This window comes from Alosa alosa, chromosome 3 (genome assembly GCF_017589495.1).
Source record: "Alosa alosa isolate M-15738 ecotype Scorff River chromosome 3, AALO_Geno_1.1, whole genome shotgun sequence".
NCBI classification, from domain to species: domain Eukaryota; kingdom Metazoa; phylum Chordata; class Actinopteri; order Clupeiformes; family Clupeidae; genus Alosa; species Alosa alosa.
This window is the reverse complement of record NC_063191.1, coordinates 30965700-30980830: the sequence shown is the minus strand read 5'-3', so window position 1 is coordinate 30980830 and position 15131 is coordinate 30965700. Positions and strand designations below refer to the sequence as shown.

The 15131-nt window shown below is 37.1% G+C and overlaps 1 protein-coding gene across 16 annotated transcripts in view; it reads left to right on the top strand.

Moving 5' to 3' along the window:
* The window catches only part of mycbp2 (MYC binding protein 2), a 283844-nt gene that overhangs the window by 211926 nt on the left and 56787 nt on the right, over positions 1-15131 (top strand). For all 16 annotated transcript variants that reach the window (XM_048239181.1, XM_048239179.1, XM_048239178.1 and 13 more), the window contains 2 exons: positions 12422-12705; positions 14292-14391. In XM_048239181.1, the coding sequence (XP_048095138.1) occupies positions 12422-12705; positions 14292-14391 (384 nt within the window). The remainder of the gene's footprint in view (positions 1-12421; positions 12706-14291; positions 14392-15131) is intronic.

Genomic DNA, 15131 nt, shown 5'->3' with positions numbered 1-15131 from the left:
TAAGTTTTATTTTAAGATGTCTTATCAAGACAAATTTGCACTGGCAGCCAAATTTGCTTGTTTTCTTGATAAGTCTTAAAATAAGTCTTATTCAGTTAAGTCAGATGATTTTACGAGAAAGCGCTAGGTATGTGTCCTTATACTAAAAACTATACCACCTAAATATTTTTATCTTAATATAAATATAAGAAAAAAACACTTGGTTAGACAAGAAATGTTTGCAGTGTTGCTCATTCATTCATTCATTCATTCATTCAATCTTTATTTATTCTCATTCATTCATTGAGGGTAGTCCTCATTTTCAGTGAAGCCGAGATTACACAAAGCTGCCCAAACTACTGAGTTATTTCTGCATTCAGAAGGAATATCACGTGTTTTGCCGTGTCTGCAAAAACTGCTTACCTAATCAAATCTAACCAAGTCACGTTTTTAATCACTTTAATCACTCATATCAAGATCAAAAAATCTAGTTGGTCTTGCAGCCAGGCAGCTACAGTGCTACACTCTGGGGGCATAAACATGGGTGGTCACGAACATGCCCCCAGAGTGTAGCGCTGTAGCTGCCTGGCTACTTTAGCTGCTGGCTTTTAAATCGAGCTAGGTAAAACCGTTTGGTTTTCTTTTTTTTCCATACAGTACTCGGTGACCTCGAGAAACGGAGATCTATGTGAAAAATCACCAGATTTGTCCATTAATATAAGATTAAAGAGGCCATATCAAACAAAACTGTGCATTGACTCTTTGTGGGTCAGTTGAGAGATCATGTATTTCTGTGAGCCATTCAGTTGTCTCCCCTATTGTAACGTCACATTAGACTGCACCAGACTGTGATGGACAGTCAGATCTCACACAGCCCTGCTCTGATTGGACCAGAAGAACCGGGAGCTGTGGATTTTTGCAAAACAAATAACAGGCTCTAGGTGAAGGTAGAAGTGCGGGGTTTTTTTTTTCTAAAACCTGCTATTTTATGTTGTTCTGTCGGAGCATAGTATCAGTTTCAGTGAATATGATCAAAAAAATCTTGCCAACTGCAGCTTTAAGGCGAGACACGGCAGGTGAAAACATTGTTTTTTCATGCACTGGCCAATTTCGAGATGTTGGGCTAGTTTGCTACCGTATTCTCTCACTCTACTACAACAACAAAGTTCGATTTACACATTTAGGTGTTTATTTCATTACATTTTGTCTACTCGGGCCTGTATATTTCTATTTCCTAAATTCACAATTAGCATTCTAACATTGCATTCACTACCGCGACCGTGATCCAAAACATATTTTGTGTAGTACCATTGGAAAGTTCTGTTTTTCCTGCATGACGCTGTGCAATCCAAATATTGACACTTCCTTTTTATCAGCAACCAATCACGAAAATTCAAGACATTTTGGCAAATATTTATTTATTTATTTTGAAAAAATGATTTACAGGACAACAAAAGTAGATATCCATAAATCCTTCTGTAATTTTTCTCCCATCTAATAGGTTAACACAATGGAGAAATCATTTTTAACCTGGCTTTATCCAAAGCTCAGATTTCATTTTTTGAAATGTATGCAAATTAGTACATATTTAATTAGATAATTTCTCATTTGCATATTTAAACATTAATTCTAGAATTCTAGAATACTGCACCCCCTCACTGCCAGAACAACATTCTAAATCCCCCAAAAATCTGCTGGATATTGTCAAACTGTGTATAAATTATCTGTTTTCTGGTTTTACACTACTTTTTGATAGCTACAGTCAAATAACAAAGGATGTTACACCACTGCCTCTATTTAGGGCTCCAAAAAACATTGTGTATGTCATTGTGGTCATTACAAACAGCAGTTGCACAATACAATTTGTAATATGTACTAATGAATTATCACCTCAAAAACACACACAATAGATAATATTCATAGGAAGATATGTAATTTAATCAATTAATAATATATTATTACATACTCTAAATATTCACACATCTCATTACATCATTACAAAATGATTGAGTAGCAAACTTATAACATACAAGCGTGACAAACGGTAGGGGTTTCAATTCAGATAAATCAGGTAGTCTAACAAACAGTGACATGTTAATCATGTAGTACCATGCATGTCATTATTTATGCTGTTCCTTTGCAATTAAATTCAGGTCCAGAAAGGTTTAGAATGACTAAACATAAACACCCCTGTAGTAAAATTGAACAATAAATATAAATAATAAGTTCTTTTTGGTAATTGAGGGGCAGCCGTGGCCTACTGGTTAGCGCTTTGAACTAACTGGAGGGTTGCCCATTCGAATCCCGACCAGTAGGAACGGCTGAAGTGCCCTTGAGCAAGGTGTGTGCTTCACCTCACTGTATGTTCACTGTGTGCTGAGTGTGTTTCACTAATTCAATGGATTGGGATAAATGCAGAGACCAAATTTCCCTCACGGGATCAAAAGAGTATATATACTATTGTATTGGTGACAAACCAAGATACTTTGCACATGACAATTTGCAGATCATAAAAGAAAAAATGTCCACCTGCTGGGGTGTTTTTTTAACATCTGCAAACAGTAAAGGACTGACATAGGTTAAGTTCTTGTGAGCACACTAACAGCAGAGACCAGTGTTGTGCCCGGGGAGCAACCTATATGTGGCCACAATACTCATGTTCTCTGTGATTCATTTCCTATTTTGCCTTTGAAAACACATTGGATTAGATCCATGTTTCATTTGAGTATACAGCTACATGTAATAACTGTTGAAGTGAACAAAAAAGAACTCTGAACATCTTTTGGAAACTAGTGTACTACTAGCCAGCTACTTGCTAGCCAGCTACTATAGCCAGTTCAAGTTTTGTATAGATTTCTAAAAATGAACAGTAAAACCTCTACACTGGTAGAGATTTGAACAAACAATAAATATCAGTTCAAGTTTTGTATGAATTTCTGAAAATGAACAGTAAAACCTCTACACTGGTAGAGATTTGAACAAATAAACAATATCAGTTCAAGTTTTGTATAGATTTCTAAAAATGAACAGTAAAACCTCTGCACTGGTAGAGATTTGAACAAACAATATCAGTTCAAGTTTTGTATAGATTTCTAAAAACGAACAGCAAGACCTCTACACTGGTAGAGATTTGAACAAACAAACAATAAATATCAGTTCAAGTTTTGTATAGATTTCTAAAAATGAACAGTAAAACCTCCACACTGGTAGAGATTTGAACAAACAAACAGTAAATATCAGTTCAAGTTTTGTATAGATTTCTAAAAATGAACAGTACAACCTCCACACTGGTAGAGATTTGAACAAACAAACAGTAAATATCAGTTCAAGTTTTGTATAGATTTCTAAAAATGAACAGTAAAACCTCCACACTGGTAGAGATTTGAACAAACTAACAGTAAATATCAGTTCAAGTTTTGTATAGATTTCTAAAAATGAACAGTAACTGATTGGAAGAACTAATCATTTGAACTGATTGAAAGAACTGATCATTTGAACTGATTGAAAGAACTGATAATTTGAACTGATTGAAAGAACTGATCCTTTGAACTGATTGAAAGAAGGCTGATTTAACTGATTGAAAGTGCTCCTAGACAACCTAGGCTGGTAGTGGTGGATGCCTGAGATGGAAGATTCTGAAAAAAAAAAAAAAAAAAAAATATATTTAGAGAAGAAAATTCAAACAAAATGGAACATTTTGGCAAATGTCTACATTTATAGTTATTAGCAGTGTAATTTAACGTGCATAAATAACTTTTATATAATCAATAGTAGTAATTATTACATTGTATGAAACAAGGAAAATGCATATCAACATGTGCATATTAAAATTAATGTAATTTACCAGATACTAGCAGATACGCATACTAGATAGCCTACTATAATAAGCAAACAACATCTCACCAGTGTTTGTACACAAGCTTTGTATGGTACATCTCAAAGCAGTCAGTGGGGCACAGTGCAGGGTGGTCTGGACAGGTCTTGCAGAAGAAAGGTGTCTGCTTCCTCCCTCTATGTGCGTCATCTGGACTGCGCTTCCGCGTGGAACAGACTTTGCAGTCCGGACGCGATTTCTCGTGTTGTCCGAGAAAGTGTCGACCAGTGAGACGCACGGGCACTAACGGTGTGCTGATTGGCCTGGGAGGAGGAGTGAGCTCAATTTGCCTCCGTCTCAGTAGCCCCTTCACCACAAGCTCACGGAATCCAGCCGACTGCATTGTATTGCCACTTTCTTTGTGCAAGATGTAGGCATTCACAAGTGCGACCTCTCGGATATGATGGAACAACCGATGGTACCACTTCATTGCACGGTGTTGGTAGCTGTAATAGGAGCATAGCTGGTCTCCGCGATCTACCCCTCCCATGAAGCGGTTGTAGTCCTCCACGCTCTTTGGCTTGCGCAAAGTTCTGTAGCCATCAGGCCCCTTGCTACGCACTCGTTTGGTGATAACGAGATTGTCGCACTGTGGAGAGGGCGGTGACTGTGCCAGCATCCGCGAAAAAGACGCAGTTAAAAGTGGACGTTTTTCAAAAAACACAGGGGGATCTGAAGGCCGCAGTTTCAGACCATGGAGTTGAGGGGGCATGCCTTTCCTGTTCACACGAACAGTTCCACACGCGCCGGTGTTTTGCGGTGGAGCTCTTGGAAAAAGAGCGGGTGAGGTGTAGTAGCTGTTAGTATAGAGACTGTGTCCCTTCCCAAAAGCTTGGCTTCCCTTAGCAAGCCAACAACTGAACTATGGCCAATACCCAGACAGCGATCGTGGTTGAAGGCCCCTCCAGTGTATATCGTGCCACAGGTGCGTGTAATTACTTGTCGCGTCTGATAGGACAACATTCTTCAGACCAAACCGGTGTCTTTTATTTGGCACGTACTGACGAAAAACACCCTTCCACGAAATGAAACCATGGATTCATCAATGGAGAGGTGTTAGGTGGGGGTAGTACTTTTCGCTCTGAAAACTCTTCAGGACTAGATCCATAAGTGGGCGGATTTTAAAAAGTGGATCATAACCCGGCTGACCTCTCTCCAACCTCAGAGAGTTGTCATTGAAGTGGATGCAGGAGGACAAGAGCTGAAAGGTTGCGTGTCATTACACGGGCTGAAATTTGGTGTCAAGCCCAGTGAACTTTGGGTGCTCCAGTAATCAGCGATTTGAGGCTTTCTAGTCAGACCCATGCTGATCTGAATGGCCAAAAACGCCTCCATCTCAAGAGCTTATCAGTGGGTTTATAGTCACATAAACGAAAGTGACTCGCTAGCTCGGTGGAAGCTAACGCCTCAGCATAGCGGTTTGTCTCAGCCACCATGAGATCAATGACACAATCGCTAAAAAAGGCTTTAAAAAAAAGGTATGGATCACTACAATCCCAAACTCTCTGCGGACCAGGTCGTGGGTTGGTGTGTAATAAAGGGATCCTCCCATCAGATCGCTTCCTCTCCCCCTCAGTGGCCACCGTCTTGCCTGTCACATCTAGCCACTCCCGCGGGGCGTCTCCCTCACCACAGCCAGTGAAGTCGCCGGCCTCGGTGAAGTTGCCGGCCGCTCCTCCTTCTTCGACTCCCTCCTCGTCCTCCCCTGGACCACACAGGGCCCCCTCCAAGTCCTCCTCTCCAAATCCGAAAAACTCCTCATCGCTGTCACTGTCCCAGTTGAAATTAAAACTCTCCTCCATGGTCGTAAATTCACGGTACCGCAATCGCAAACTCTCTCTGTGTGCTAGCTAGATAGCTTGATATTTAGCTGATGCTAATTTGTTTTTTGAAGTTTGTGAATGACGTAATTAGCATATTTGTGAAATATTAACCAATCGTGATCTGTCTAGAACATGTTTACTATCATATCAACATAGCAACAGCACAGTAACGATGTTTTAATTGGCTACATGTTAGCTCGGCAATGATGATGCTCCTTGGGCGCACATATGCACCCTTGGCATTCTAGAACACACTCATTGTGGGCGCATATATGCACCGTTGGCAGTAAACGGGTTAAATGACAGAAAACTTGTAATACATTTTTTTTCTCATATTAATGTAAGTAATCAACTGGGGAAGTTTTATAGTGATATATGCTAAGTTAAAATGTTTACCCTATTCACCTGTAGTGTCTCGCCTTGGCAGCATTGTTTTTGCTTGTTTTCATGATGAGACGTCTTAAAATAAGTCAAATTACCCTTCCCGAACACAGAAGGTTGCTAGGTCGTTAGTGGCCTATAGAGGGCCGCTCAGACAATGGCAGAAGTGTCATTCGTCATGTTATGAGGTTATGTGCCATTAAAATTATTTTGGAAATGTAAAAAAAAACTCTTAAGGGTGCCTTTAAGATCAAAACATATATTTGGTATTGTTTTTAGTATTAAGAGACTTAAGTAGCACTTGTAAAATCATTTGACTTTATTCAAGACAGGGGTCTCAAACTCAAATGAGCTGGGGGCCACTTCTGCCAACGTCATCTGATCTGATTGGATCAAATCAGATCAGATTTGATTTTTTCAAATACTACACAAAACTGCAAACAGAAAGTGCAAGTCTTTTATCTCTTTTTAGACACCTGTGCTAGCAACCTTAGCTTATAAATAAAATAATGATAAAATCAATATTAATACAAATTATAAAAACAAACAAAAAGAGGTATGTGTGTGTTTCACACCAAATAAAAAATTTTCATCTCATAAACCTGCATGGCAAACTTTAAGGGCCAGGGTTAAGAAAACAACACCATTGGATTTTGACATCAAAATTTCAAAATGTTTGAAAGTGGTCAGAGATAAAGTCCTACTGTAAATATAAAAATATTTGAGTATAAACAAAAGTATGCCGTACTTGGATCTATTGTCTATTTTAACCACTGTTGTTGTTTGTCGCAATTAAAAATACCCTCAAGGGCCGAATTACATTATTATTTTGACATTAGGTCGTAGGCCGGAATTGGGCCGGGCCTGGGCCGGAATTGGCCCACGGGCAGGGAGTTTGAGACCACTGATTTAAGATGTGTTTGACTTATTTTAAGATGGCTCATCATGAAAACAAGCAAATTTGGCTGCCAGTGCAAATTTGTCTTGATAAGACTCCTTAAAATATGTCAAAATGATCTTACAAGAGTGCTAGGTAAGTAATCTTCATAGTAAAAACAATACCAACTAGATTTTTAGAGTGCATGAAAATGCACTCTACTGTTATCCGTTTTCTTCTTATTAGAGTGCATTTTACTGTTATCCGATTTATTACAGTGCATGAAAATGCACTGTACTGTTCTTCCTAGGCTGCTTCTTCTTATTACAGTGCATGAAAATAATCATCTGCCAGTCTCAGGCTTAAAGCATACAAACTGGCCCTATTAAGACTATACATCCTGTTCAACTGCTTCCTCTGCCAAAAACTGATTCAAAATAAAAGTCCTCACTACAATATTTCACTGTTAAACAATTTAACCCTTTAAACTACTGAACTTTTTAACTGTTCAGCCATTGTAACTGTTACTTGTAATCAACTACGACTCCTACCCACTGTAGCTAGTTAGCATGGTTAGCATAGTTAGCATTGTTAACATTGTTAGCATTTTTAACAAAACTGCTAAAAATGATTAGCTAAGTTAGCTAAGTAACATGGTTAGCATGTTAGAATAGTTAGCATTTTAGTTAGCATAACTGCTAAAAATGATTAGTTAGGTTAGCTAAGTCACATGGTTAACATAGTTAGCATGTTAGCATGCTAGTTAGCATAACTACTAAAAATTATTAGCTAAGTTAGCTAAGTCAAATGGTTAGCATAGTTAGTATGCTACTGAACTTTTTACATTCAACTTTTAAACTGTCTACTTTTAAACTATCTATCTATTAAACTAGCTGTCTATCAACAACTTTTAAACTCTCTACATTCAACTTTTAAACTATATAGATTCAACTTTTAAACAGTCTACTTTTAAACTATTATTAAACTATCTATTAGACTAGCTGTCTATCAACAACTTTTAACTTGTCATCAACTATGTCAACACTTGTCATCAACTATGACTCCTACCCACTGTAGCTAGTTAGCATGGTTAGCATTTTTAACTAAACTGCTAAAAATGATTAGTTAGGTTAGCTAAGTCACATGGTTAGCATGTTAGCATGTTAGTTAGCATAGCAACTAAAAATTATTAGCTATGTTAGCCAAGTCACATGGTTAGCATTGTTATCATACTAGTTAGCATAGTTAGCATAACAACTAAAAATGATTAGCTAGGTTAGATAAGTCACATGGTTAACATTTCTAACATGGTTAGCATTTCTAACATAGTTAGCATTTTTAGCAAAACTGCTAGAAAATGTTAGTTAAGTTAGCTAAGTAGCATGGTTAGAATGTTAGCATTGTTAGCACTGCTATAAAACATTAGCTAAGTAGCATGGTTAGCATAGTTAAAAATCTTAGCATAACTGCTAGCAAACATTAGAGCCATTCCAACTTTCGGTTATCGTCAAATATCTACCTATACACAGCCATTAAACTATCTGAATATCAACATTCATTAAACTTCCAGTCTGTCAACAACTTTTAAACTATTTACCTTCAACTTTTAAACGGTCTACTTTTAAACTATCATTAAACTATCTATTAAACTAGCTGTCTGCCAGTCTCAGGCTTAACAATTTTTAAACTATCTACTGTCTATCAACAACTTTTAAACTATCTACATTCAGCTTTTAAACAGTCTACTTTTAAACTATGAACTTTTATTAAGCTATGCAACCACCATGTCTATCCTAGCATCACCGTAGTAACCATCTCTGTATTATCTGTTTTAAATATACATGATATTTTACATCACAACTTTAGCATTTTCATGCACTGGTAATTCCTTGGAATTGCATTTCTAGTTAGAGTGCATGAAAATGCACTCTATTGTTATCTGATTTTTTTCTTATTACAGTGCATGAAAATGCACTGTACTGTTCTTCCTAGGCTTTTTATTAGAGTGCATGAAAATGCACTCTATTGTTATCTGATTTTTTCTTATTACAGTGCATGAAAATGCACTGTACTGTTCTTCCTAGGCTTTTTATTAGAGTGCATGAAAATGCACTCTATTGTTATCCGATTTATTATAGTGCATGAAAATGCACTATACTGTTCTTCCAAGTCTTCTTATTCTTATTATTCTTCTTCTAACGCAGCTAATGCAGCTTCAGCCATTTAACGTAACTTCAGTCAAACTATGTTACGTAGGTCTTATTTAGGACATGTAGGCTTTGTATTTTTCATCTTTGTAACTTTTATACTTTTTAAACTATTAATTATTAACTTTTAAAAAATCCCCATAGACTTAACATTAGGCTGATGACATCACAATGGACTAATTAACTTGATTTGCACCTGTATCAACTTCCAGCTGCTCATCTAGGCCCCATCAAAGAATCAGTTCAACTGATTGCACCTGTATCAACTGCTTTCTGTTGTCTCTCCATTCTACAAGGATATAAGGCACATTTCATCCAACTTTCTATCCATTCATCCTCTTCAAACCATTCACTCATCCACCCATTAAACTATCCATCAACATCCATTAAACAATCTGCCTATCAACACCCATTCAACTTTCTGTCTATCAACTTTTAAACTATATACTCTGTCTCAGGCTTAAAGCATACAATATGGCTCTATTAAGACTGCCGTTAAGCAATTAGAATCCTAGGCCAGGTGGCCAGGCTATATTAAACCTCATCTACCCAGTTCAGTCATTCCAACTATATTAAACCTCATCTACCTAGCAAATAATTTAACCATTTAAACTATCCACCTATTTAACTGTTCAGTCATTCCAACTATATTAAACCTCATCTACCTAGTTCAGTCATTTCAACTATATAAAACCTCATCATGTTGGTTGCCAATTAGCACATCATCTGTTTTAACAATATATTTTACACCATATGTTTTGAATTTTCATGCACTGGTAATTCCCTGGAATTGCGTTATTATTCTTCTTCTAACGCTTTTTGTGCGTTTTAATACAGCTTCAACTGTTTAACGTAGAAACTTTGTTCAAACTGTGTTGTGTAGGTCTTACTTAGGTGACTTCAGCTATGTATTTTTCAACTTTGTAACATTTATACTTTTTGAACTATTAATTAAAATCTACTAAAAAATTCCCCATAGACTTAACATTGGCGATTATGACATCACAGTAGGGCACTTAGAATCCTATGCCAAGTGTCCCGGCCACCTCCAGCAACTGTCTGTCTCAGGCTTTAAGCATACAATCTGGCTCTATTAAGACTACAGATCCTGTTTAACTGCTTCCTCTGCCCACAACTGTTTCAAAATAAAAGTCTCCACTACAATAATTCCCTATTAAATAATTTGACCATTTAAACTATCCAACTATTTAACTTTTCAACTATTCCAACTGTCAGTTATCATCAACTATGCCTCTAGCCTACTATATTAAACCACCACCTACCTAGCAACCAATTTAGCAACCATTGAAATTAAGCATCCAGTTTCCATAGCAACCAAGATGATTATACTAGCAAACCACTGTAATAATAATAATAATAATAATAATAAAGCTTTATTTGTATAGCACCTTTCATACACAGAATGCAGCTCAAAGTGCTTTACATTTGAAGCATGTAACACAATAATAGTCAGTCAGTCATTATCAATCACTTTTCTTTGCTGTTTATGATATACTCAGCAACATATCAAAAATATAGAAAATGGCGCCATAAGACTGGCAGCCTTAACCCTCTTACCCCCACAAGCCGCATATATGGCAACTGTGGCAAGGAAAAACTCCCATATTCCAAGAAGAAACCTTGAGCAGAACCTGACTTAATAGGGGAGCCCATCTGCTTCTGGCTGGCTACAAGCCCTCAATAGTAGCAGATGTAGAATAATCTGAAAATGTAGTCTACAGGATAAGATGAGTTAACTAAAAGCTTTCCTGTACAGGTATGTTTTCAGATCTTTTTTTAAAATATTTACTGAACTTCATGCTTGATGTACAGAGGCAGGGTGTTCCATAGTTTGGGGGCATAATGGATAAACGCAGCTTCTCCACTTTGCTTGTGGAGCACTTTGGGTACGATTAAAAGATTAGAATTGGATGATCTAAGTTTCCTTTGTGGTTGATAAGATATTAAAAGCTCAGAGATATATGAAGGTGCTATGCCATTCAGAGCTTTGTAAGTAATTAACATAACCTTAAAATCAATTCTATAGGAAATAGGGAGCCAGTGCAGTTCAGCCAACACAGGGGTGATGTGTTCTCTCTTCTTAGTCTTAGTTAAAAGTCTAGTCTGTACTGTAGTAACTCCTTTATTTCTGATAGTAACCACCATTGACACCCTAGCAACAACCTAGCAACGACTTCAAGTACCCTAGCAACAGCCTAGCAACCACATTCACAGTTAATACCTAGCAACCAACATCATTAACCTAGCAACCAGCATAGCAACCACCATATCTACTCTAGCAACAGTCAGTTGTCATCAACTTTGACTCCCATCAACTGTTTCCTCTGCCCACAACTGTTTCAAAATAAAACTCCTCACTACAATAATTCTATTTTAAATAATTTAAGCATTTTAACTATCCAACTATTTAACTGTTCAGCCTTTCAAACTGTCAGTTGTCATCAACTATGACTCCTGCCAACTGTTTCCTCTGTCCTCAACTGTTTCAAAATAAAAGTCCTCACTATAATAATTCCCTATTAAACAACCTAACCTGACTATTTAACTGTTCAGCTATTCCAACTGTCAGTTGTCATCAACTATGACTCCCCACCAAACTTTTTTCTCTATCTGACCTCCATTTTTTTACTTGGATTATATTTTAAACAATATTCAACTATATTTTATTCAGCAGCCATTTTTGCATTTTCATGCACTCGTAATTCCCTGGAATTACATTCTCTAGTTGACCATAATATAAGATTAACAACACTTGGTTAGATTTTATTTTTTGCAGTGTAAGTGTTTGACTTAATTTAAAGCAGACCTAAGCAACCTTGTACATTTTTTGCATGTTTTTGTAGATCAAAACTTCACAATGCCTAACCCTTGCCTTAATCTAGGTTTGTACCTCCCCACCTCACATCAAGTCAAGCGTAACTTTGATTATTCTCTAGTTGTTTTACTGTTGCCTGCCTACACTGCAACAAGATAATTTTGGCTTAATTTAAGATGACTTTGACTTATTTTAAGGAGTCTTATCAAGACAAATTTACTTAATGCACTGGCAGACAAATCTGCTTGTTTTCAGGATGAGATGTCTTAATTTAAGAAGAGTTTGACTTATTTTAAGTCAAATAATTTTACGAGAAAAACAATACCAATTAGATGTTTTGATCTTGATATAAGATTGATGACACTTGATTAGATTTTATTAGATAAGCAGTTTTTGCCATGTACTTGAATGATTTTCCACAATGAGTTTCCTTTGTCTTTCAAGGTGACCTCCCTACTGAGGCGTGTTCTTCCAGAAGTAACCCCTGTTCGTCTGGCTAGCATCATTGGTGTGAAGGCCCTGCCACCAGCCGACATTAGTGATATCATTCACTCAACAGAGAAGGGTGACTGGAACAAGTTTGGAATTCTCGACATGTTTCTTGGCTGCATTGCCAAAGCACTGACTGTACAGCTCAAAGCCAAGGGTAGCACTGTTGTGGGTACAGCTGGGACGACTGCAGGAAAAGGCATCACTACTGTCACCCTACCCATGGTCTTCAACTCAAGGTTTCTGCATTCAGCACTGCCAATGCATGGTTATACTATGTGTCTGATTGATTAATGAATACTGAAATGCACCATACACTGCAAATAATAAAATCTAACCAAGTGTTATTAATAAGATTTCCATTTCAATTTAATTTCACTAATAGAACAGTCCAGTCATGGTGCTTTACAGAGTGTTAAACATTCAGAGAGGGCCCATGAATAACAGGGGCGAGGACAAACTCCCTAGAAGGGAGTCAAGGTCCTGACCCATCTGCCTAGGGTCAGTTACAGAGCAGTACACTGCAAAAACTGCTTATCTAACAAAATCTAACCAAGTGTTATTAATCTTATATCAAGATAAAAAAAAACTAGTTGGTATTGTTTTCAGTATAAAGAGACTTACCTAGTGCTTTCTTATGAAATCATTTGACTTAATTTAAAAACAATTTGACTTATTTTAAGACATCTCATCTTGAAAACAAGCAAATTTGTCTGCCAGTGCATTAAGCAAATTTGTTCTAAAAACAAGCAAACTTGTCTGCCAGTGCGTTGAGCAAATTTGTCTTGATAAGACTCCTTAAAGTCTTCTTAAATTAAGTCAAAATGATCTTTTGAGAGGGCGTTAGGTAAGTCTTTTCATACTAAAAACAATACCAAATAGATTTTTTAATCTTAATATAAGATCAATAACACTTGGTTAGAATTCATTTTTTGCAGTGTAAGGTTTGTATACATGATAAATTAATAGGTTAGTTAGGTGTAGAGAATAGAACATGGTGTTTAAAGCCACATGAGGTATATGTTACAATTACATTAGGAGTTGTCAGAGGGCAAGTAGTGGGTCGCTAGGCTGCGTGGGCCAGGAATCCGGGAAAGGGGACAGCAACAGGCAGTCATAGGGATGGGACTTCAGGTGAGATGAGGGCCAATCACAAGGATGGCTGATAACTGGTAATGGTTTACCTCACAAGTGAGCTAAGGGGGAAGAGAGAGATATATAGAGTCGGTTAGTATTACTATAGTCATAAGTCATGATGGTTAGTATTAATAAGTATATCAATGGTACTAAGATCAAACAATCTATTTGGGATTGTTTTTAGTATGAGGAGAATTACCTAGCACTCTCTCTAAAGATAATTTTGACTTAATTTAGGAAGACTTTGACTTTGACAAATTTACTTCACACACTGGCAAATTTGCTTGTTTTTAGTACAAATTTGCTTAACGCACTGGCAAACAAATTTACTTGTTTTCAGGATTAGACGTCTTAAAAGGCGTCCAACTCTTCTTAAATTAAATCAAATGATTTTACGAGAGAGTTAGATAAGTCTCTATACTGAAAACAATATTGACTACATGTTTTGATCTTAATATAAGAGTAATAACACTTGGTTAGATTTTATTCAATTAAATATTCTGTATTTGCCTCAGACATGTAAAAACCATGTTTAATTGAAATGATATATACTGCATTTATTATTATTAATTATCATTAATGATTTATATACATTATATTACTTATTTTGTATTATTTACTTCAAATGACTGCCATTTAACATTTAACTTTGATGATATTGTATATCTCTATTCTTTTACTCTCTCAGCTATACATATCGGAAAGGAGAGAGTCACTGGTGGATGAAGGGATCCACACCTCCACAGATTGCTGAGATTATCATTAAGCTGGTCAAAGACATGGCTGCTGTGAGTAGCATGTATCTCATACTTGTGCCCACATTTTAAGACTAAAAGTGATTTGCCGATATTGATTTAATGGAAACTCGACCTGACCGATAAATCGGCATACCAAGCAGATTGATTAAGTAAAGGGAAGCCAAATATTCGGGGACGGACTGGTCATCTGGCATACCGGGCATTTTCCCGGTGGGCCTACGCACCTTTTGGGCCGATAGAGTAGGCTATTATATGTTTCGTTTGGCCAACGGTCGGCCCAAAGCAAGAACAGTCAGCGACCCATTGGTTCATTTTCCATACTGACACTAGACTGATCCAGTAATAGCTCTTGTCAGGCCCCACCCCTCCCATTTTGGGACAGTGAACAGGTGATGGAGAGTGTAGCTTACATTTAGTAAGGGATCATTATTTGTGTAGCTTAAAGGTTGTATCAGCGATTGCAGGCTCAAAAGAGGCTCCACATTTGCGGACTTGGTCCAGAAATTTGGCATCACCGACAAACAATACCTACAGATTAAATCAGCAATTAAATCAACCACGAACACTCCAATGACTTAGAACTCACCACACCTATCTCACAGCTAATCAATATTAAGGTTTTGCACCTCCGTTCTAATGTTACGTCACCGTTTGTTTACAACTAGAGTGGTAGGCAAGAATGGTAGGCAAGGCACTGCAGAGTGGTAGGCAAGCCTACAACAGTCGGGTTGCATAGGCTACACAGTTACAAATATCTTCAAAATTGAAAT